Source organism: Lipotes vexillifer, unplaced genomic scaffold, assembly GCF_000442215.2.
Source record: "Lipotes vexillifer unplaced genomic scaffold, Lipotes_vexillifer_v1.1 scaffold753, whole genome shotgun sequence".
Classification (NCBI taxonomy): domain Eukaryota; kingdom Metazoa; phylum Chordata; class Mammalia; order Artiodactyla; family Lipotidae; genus Lipotes; species Lipotes vexillifer.
The window spans coordinates 1,145,938-1,153,245 of record NW_006783618.1 but is presented as its reverse complement, the minus strand read 5'-3'; the positions used below and the strand labels follow the sequence as shown (position 1 = coordinate 1,153,245).

The 7,308-nt window shown below is 42.1% G+C and overlaps 1 protein-coding gene across 1 annotated transcript; it reads left to right on the top strand.

The window, feature by feature from the left end:
* The first annotated feature begins 324 nt into the window (after nucleotides 1-324).
* ATP5MG (ATP synthase membrane subunit g) lies at nucleotides 325-7,096 on the top strand. The gene is made up of 3 exons (XM_007456315.1): nucleotides 325-420; nucleotides 5,466-5,626; nucleotides 6,914-7,096. The coding sequence occupies exons 1-3, from the start codon at nucleotides 369-371 to the stop codon at nucleotides 7,010-7,012; spliced, it is 312 nt and encodes a 103-aa protein (XP_007456377.1). The 5' UTR covers nucleotides 325-368; the 3' UTR covers nucleotides 7,013-7,096.
* The last annotated feature ends 212 nt before the right edge of the window (nucleotides 7,097-7,308 follow it).

The window sequence follows — 7,308 nt, the reverse complement described above, 5'->3', positions numbered from 1 at the left end:
AAAAAAAAAAAAAAAAAAAACAGTGGAGGTCTGCGCCACCGCAGGGCGCATGCGCCATCCCTCCTCGCGCCGGCTTTTCGGACTTCCCTGAGCGGCTGCCCCAAGAAATGCCTGTTTCTCTGCGGAATTCCGTTGTTTTTTACGTGATCTCTGATCTCATCTTCTCGTACCCACTTTCTCATGTGTGACTGAAGAAAATGAATTGGCCCACTGAATTCCGGAAAAATACTAGGACACGTAAATATCTTGGACCGGCGCGGAAAGGGGAGGCCTGACCTTGGAAGCGGAACGGGGTCCTGCGGCAGGTCCTTCCGGGAGGGTGACATTCAGCCGGCCAGTCGGCGAGACGGGCTTTCTGTCCTAGAACCATGGCCCAGTTTGTCCGTAACCTCGCGGAGAAGGCCCCGGCGCTGGTCAGCGGTGAGCGCGGCATCAGCCCGCCTACGCGGGTACCCGGGCGGGCGGAGAGGCCTGCGGGGACCGGAGGGGAGGACGCGGGAGGCGGTCACCCGAGCGGCCGGCGGGAGGCGCGGCGGGCACGGCCTGAACGTGGAGGCGGGTGGGGGCAGAAGGCGGATTGGCGGCTCTTCTCTAGTTTTTCGCTGGCCAGGCCTGCGGCTTGGGTTCTGTCTACAGCCTAGAGATTGTGAATTCTGACCGCAACAGCGAGCGGAGGGAGTGTGCAGGCAGCCGGGGTTGCCCAGCAGCCGCCGCCATGACGCCCTTCGACCTCCAGGAGGAGGAATAGAGAGGGGATGGCTCCGCTAGGAGAGCGTGGGAGACGGCAGGCAGAGACACATGAAAGCACAGAAATGCGGCCGCATCAGCTTGTCTGCTTCTCAGTGGAGTATGTGGAAGTCTGCAGAATTTTTAAGCATGGGTGACCTTTGGAACGTTGCCTTTGTGTTCTGTCCTGGCCAGATTCTGAGATACTTCGACTTTAATCTAAGGGAATTTTTAGGTGAAATTGAGCTTTACGAACGAATATTCCTGCCCCGGTAAGCATAGGAAGGGATATTTGTAAGCAGCAGTGTTTATTACCATAGGTTAGCGTTCGTGGCGATTTTCTGATTGAAAAAGCTGGATGTATCCTTACTGGTAGAATGCTGTATTTCAGAACAACCCTGAGTAGTCACAGCCCAGGGTAGTAGTCTTATGTCAGTAAGTATTTCATTTGTCTGCTGTAGCAAAAAGCTATTCATTTTATCCCCATACTGAGATCAGTTAAGTAGACGGAAGCTTCTTCGCTAGATGTGCTATATTCTAGTAAGTGGTTGAAACGCAGATCTCTGAACGGCTTTCGCTCAAATTCTCTTCGTTGTCTTCTCCCTTTTCTCCATCAGCAGTCGAGCAATGAGTTACTGAATGCCTGACAGTGTCAGATACTTTAAATACTTGATCCTCTTCTCCTACAGAACCCCACAGTCCACTACTATTATAAGTTTACACACTTTACCAAAGAACTTAAGTTTACAACTTGACTAAGATAAAGCTCTACATTTTTACATAATACAGGGAGAAGGAATAGTGGCTTGATTATTTGGACTTTGTGGATGATGTGAGGCAAATTTTTTTAAATTTCACGTGGATTTTTTTTCTCCAATCAGGGCTTTCACATCTTTTCGGTGGTGCATCTTGGGGAATTGCAAACTAATTTTAATGATAATTTACAAAAAGAAAAGTAATATGAAAATAATTATGAAATATATCAACCATTTCTTCTATTACTATGAATAATTGAAAGATATAGGTTGTTATTCTTCCAGAAGTACTCAGAAAGGAGAACTCATCTGGGGCCAGAATGTTAAAGTGGAGCTGTATTTTGCTTCGTAGCTTAACTCAGTGTATTAAATGTTAATGTTAAATATCTAAAATATTGCTTACTGTATCTGTTAATTCTCCTGGAGGACAAAGACACTTACAGAAATAAGTAATTTTAATTCATCAAACTTCCCCGGAAAGGTCATAGAGTCTGGGGGGTTTTTGGTTTTTGGTTTTTTTCCTATTAACTAAACTTGAGACTTTATTTGGATTTCACCAGCTTTTTCAGTTAATCTCTGTCTGTTCCCGGAACCAATCCAGGGTACCACAGTGCAATGAGTTGTCTATCTCTCTAGTCTCCTGTGTGACAGTTTCCCAACCTTTCCTTACCTTTCATGACCTTGACAGTCTCAAGATGTCTGTGTAGGTATCTGTCTAGGTATCCTTTAAAGATGTTCCCCATTTTGGATTTGTCTGGTGTCTTTGTCATGATTAGTCTGGAGCTATGGGGCTGTTGTTGTTTTTTTTCCTTTTTTTTTTTCTTTGGCCACACCTCGTGGCATGCGGGTTTGAACCCGTGCCTCCTGCAGTGCAAGTGCAGGGTCTTAACCACTGGACCGCCAGGGAATTCCCCAGATTCGTCTTATGTATCCTCTGCCCCAGCCTTAGAATTAGCCATTTCTCCAAGGAACTCTAGCTCCTTTTATTGGACAATTGTATTTTGAAACTAAGATCTAGGTACTGGATATGTTCCTTCCCACTAGACTATGCTAGTCATGGAACGTAAGTTCCAAGACCTCCAGTGGATGCCTGAAACCACAGATAGTACTGAATCCTATATATGCTGTTTTTTCCTATACCTAAATACCTATGATAAAGTTTAATCTATAAATTAGGCACAGTGGGCTTCCCTGGTGGCGCAGTGGTTGAGAGTCTGCCTGACAATGCAGGGGACGCGGGTTCGTGCCCCGGTCCGGGAAGATCCCACGTGCCGCGGAGCGGCTATGCCCGTGAGCCATGGCCGCTGAGCCTGTGCATCCGGAACCTGTGCTCCGCAACCTGTGCTCCGCAACGGGAGAGGCCACAACAGTGAGAGGCCCGCGTGCCGCAAAAAAAAAAAAAAAAAAATTAGGCACAGTAAAAGATTAACAACAATAACTAATAAAACAGAACAATTAAAATACTGCAGTAAAAGTTATGTGAGGGGGGCTCTCTCTCAGAATATCTTATTGTACTGTACTCACCCTTCTGATGAGTGAGATATTATAATGCCTACATGATAGGATAAGGTGGGGCAGATGATGTAGGCATTGTGACACAGCATTAGGATGGAACAGGGACAGCACAAAATTTCATCACACTACTCAGAAAGGCACACAATTTAAAACTTATGGATTGTTTAGTTCTGGAATTTTCCATTTAATATTTTCAGACAGTGGTTGACTGCAGGTAACTGAAACTATGGAAGGCAAAATCAGATATGAAGAGACTGTTGTACTAGAATTTCATTGCCTCTAGGCCCTCTCAGTGGTGGATAAGGAGGTGTGTGCGTATAGGTGTTCCTCTACTTAGAATAAAATTACGTACCAGTAAACCTATCACAAGTTGAGAATATTGTAAGTCGAAAATGCATTTATTACACCTAACCTACCAACATCATAACTTAGCCTAGCCTACCTTAATCGTGCTCAGAATACTTACATTAGCCTACGGTTGGGTAGAATCACCTACCACAAAGCCTATTTTAGAAAACAGTGTTGAATATCTCACGTAATTTATTGAGTACTGTACAGAAAGTGAAAAACAGAATGGTTGTGTGTTGGTTGTTTACCCTCATATCACATGATAGACTAACTGCAGCTTGCTGGCGCTGCCCAGCATTACAAAAAAGTATGGTACCCACTATCGCTAGCCTGGGAAAAGATCAAAGTTCAGAGTATCATTTTTACTGAACGTATATCACTTTCACACTGTAAAGTTGAAAAATTATAAGTTGAACCATCAAAAATTGGGGACCATGGGGCTTCCCTGGTGGCGCAGTGGTTGAGAGTTCGCCTGCCGATGAAGGGGATACAGGTTTGTGCCCCGGTCTGGGAAGATCCCACATGCCGCGGAGCGACTGGGCCCGTGAGCCATGGCCGCTGAGCCTGCGCGTCCGGAGCCTGTGCTCCGCAACGGGAGAGGCCACAACAGTGAGAGGCCCGCGTACCCCACGCCCACACAAAAAAAATTGGGGACCATCTATATATTCACCCATGGGTGTGTGTACACACACACACACACACACACACACACACACACACACACGACCATTGGACAATGTGGGGATTAAGGACGCTGACCCCCATGCAGTTGAAAATCCAAATATAACTTTACAGTTGGCCCTCCATATCCACAGTTCCACATCCGTGCATTCAACCAACCTCAGATGGTGAAGTACCATAGTACATATTTATTGAAAAACATCCACATATAGGTGGACCTGTGCAGTTCAAAGGTCAACTATAGTTGTTTCTTATTGACCAATCTGTATATAAAACTAAACATAGGTTCATAATGAATGTCTCCAACTCTAATCCAGTACCACAAAGTTTGTTCTTTTCTTCCACATCTGTAACTTCCCTCTCTTACAGTGAGAAACCTGGCTCCCATCATCCACCATTCATTTACTTATATTTTGTTCATCCCTTGTATACATGTAAAGTAGTTTCAAACTTTTTAACCTAAACTCCCTGAGAAACAAATTTACCAACTAAAGTACAGTGTTTGTGTACATTGTACTGATTTGTTTATAAAGAATAACATATCTGTATGTTGAAGATAATTTTAAAGACTGTTGACTGTTAAACAAGACTTTGTTCTCTTTGATGGCGCCGTCTTACAGGCGTTGGCAGTTCTATTTAGAACTATCTGTTAGAGCTTTGGGTCCGCTTAAAGATTTACCCATGGCCCTAAGCCAGAGGATCATGGAGATAGTAACTTTAAGAGTAGTGAAATACCTAAATACAGGCAGTTAATAATAGGGAAAGTACCAGGAGCTTTGGGTTATCTGTCTTTAAGCAATAGACACTTTATGGATGTTCATGTATTTGTGCTGTTTTTGTCATGCTGTCTTGTAATTTTTTATATAAAATACCTTTTCTTTTGCTGAAATCACTACCATAGTCTCACGTCTGCCCTGATCATTAAAATTTTTTTTTCCTGAAATAGTAAATACCTTGAGGAATTTCAGCTTAATAACAGTTAAGTTTTGGCTGCTCTTAACAATACATGTAGGCTTTATTTTTATTATTTGTGGTATTTTGAAGGAGCAGCTGTGCTTGGTCTCTACAAGACAATATGATTACATTGCTGCTGTTTTCTTGTTTTTGAACACAATTTCTAGTAACTTTATAGTTAACTAGATTTGCCATTCATAAATGAGGTACTGGCACTCTGGTACTGGCCACTAGTGCAGTCCTGGCATGATTGAATGTGCTTATAGCTTCCTGCCTGATGGAACGGCCCTGTGACACAGGTGTTCTGCATCTTTAAAAGCCTCTGGTTTCCAGGGAGCAGCTTTGACTTTTCACACCGGGTGCACATTTGGTACAAGCATTGAATGAATGTGATGCATGAATAAATATTTGTGTCCAGCCCACACATCTGCTTCTTTCGGTCTCTAGTGAGTTCATCCTGGTTTTTTGTTTTGTTTTGTTTTCCAGCTGCTGTGACTTACTCGAAGCCTCGATTGGCCACATTTTGGCACTATGCCAAGGTTGAGCTGGTTCCTCCAACCCCTGCTGAGATCCCTACAGCTATTCAGAGCTTGAAAAAAATGATCAATAGTGCTCAAACTGGCAGCTTCAAACAGCTTACAGTTAAGGTAACTATGGGCTAAATGAAAACGTATGTGCATAAAAGAAAATGTCTCCCCTTGGGATTTTTCTGATTGTTTTGATTAATATATGTATTTTTCAGTGAGGCTGAAACCAGCATAATGAGAGATAATCTCTTTTTTGACTGTGGAGAAAGAGACTGTAATTTTGTCATCTGGGTTGAAATAATTGGGCTATTTTATGTCTTAGTTTCCTATTAATCTTATAACAAAGAAGTGATCATTTTTACTGGGCAGCTTTTTTTTTCCTTTCCTGTTTGTTTAGTGTACTAAATGGAATGGCTTGCTTTGCTGATTCTGTACTTTTTTTGTCTGTAGTCCTAAAACTATCCCCGATTTGGCCAAAAGATCTCTTTGTCTATATCACAGTCAAGCAGCTAACACTCATGGAGGGTAAAAATACCAAAACCTAGAAGCATATAATATGATGTGAAGGGTGGAGATAAAATCTAAAGACTTAAGAATTCTAAAGAATTGGAACTTGAGGACTTCCCTGGTGGTTAAGACTCCTCTGTGCTCCCAGTGCAGGGGGCACAGGTTCTATCCCTGGTCAGGGAACTAAGATCCCACATGCCGCTCAGCACGTCCAAAAGAAAAAGAAAAAAGAATTGGAACAAATTCACTTCCAGGTGCTAAAAGGAAAAGGCCCAGTTTTGTTGTGGAAAGGTATTTTTTTCAATTGGAGTTTCAAGATCCATATTTGTGCTTGTGTGAACCGCTGTTTTCTGGAACTGTGTGTGTGTACTTTTTCTCTTTAGGGCAATAAAACATTGATCTGTGAAACTAATTACTGAATACTTGGAAAGAATTAAACCAAATAATAAATGAATAAAAATTAGTCTAAAGGGGAAGATAGAGCCCTTCATCTTTCAACAGATTTTCTTTGGCCAGACAGAAATGTCTGTTGAGAGACTTGCCTTCCTATAGCCATCCTTTCATATGAATGCCCTGTCTAAATGTGGCAGCTATTTCCAGGATGTGGGTTGTTTTAGGGCTCATAAAGTGTCTCATAAACTAATAATGAAAGGGTTAAGTCAGTTCAGGTCTTTAAAGAATGCTTTGAAAGAATTTATAAGCTCTGGCCTACTTACCTTACATAATTGAAAGTTCAAGGGTTCTCAGCAGTTAAAGTTAACATCAGTAATTCTTGACTGACTAAAACTCCCCTTTAATTTGAATAGCATCCTTATATTCTCTGTCACTTAATCCTGGAAAAGAATAGTTTTAAATATATAAGAAAAAAATGTACATTAAAATTTGTGCTTCTTTTTTCAGGAAGCTCTACTGAATGGTTTGGTGGCCACTGAGGTGTGGATGTGGTTTTATGTTGGCGAGATCATAGGCAAGCGTGGCATCATTGGCTATAATGTTTGAAGACCAGTCTTTGCTTTGTTATTTGGGTGTTCTTGGACCATGTGTGAGCAGACTGCTATTTGAATAAAATAAGACAATGTGTCAAAATCAGTGTTTTCTCTGTCAAGCACTACATGGAAGGTCACAATTTCTCTTGATATTAAGTTGGGTTGTCTTTTGCTTTAATACATTAATACAGCTCTAAATGCATGTCTTTGCTTAGCCTGCAATTGGAAAGGATAGATATGAATATACCAACCTGATACATGTATGTATGAGGATAGCATTTTACTTTGAAGGCTTGAAATAAATGATAT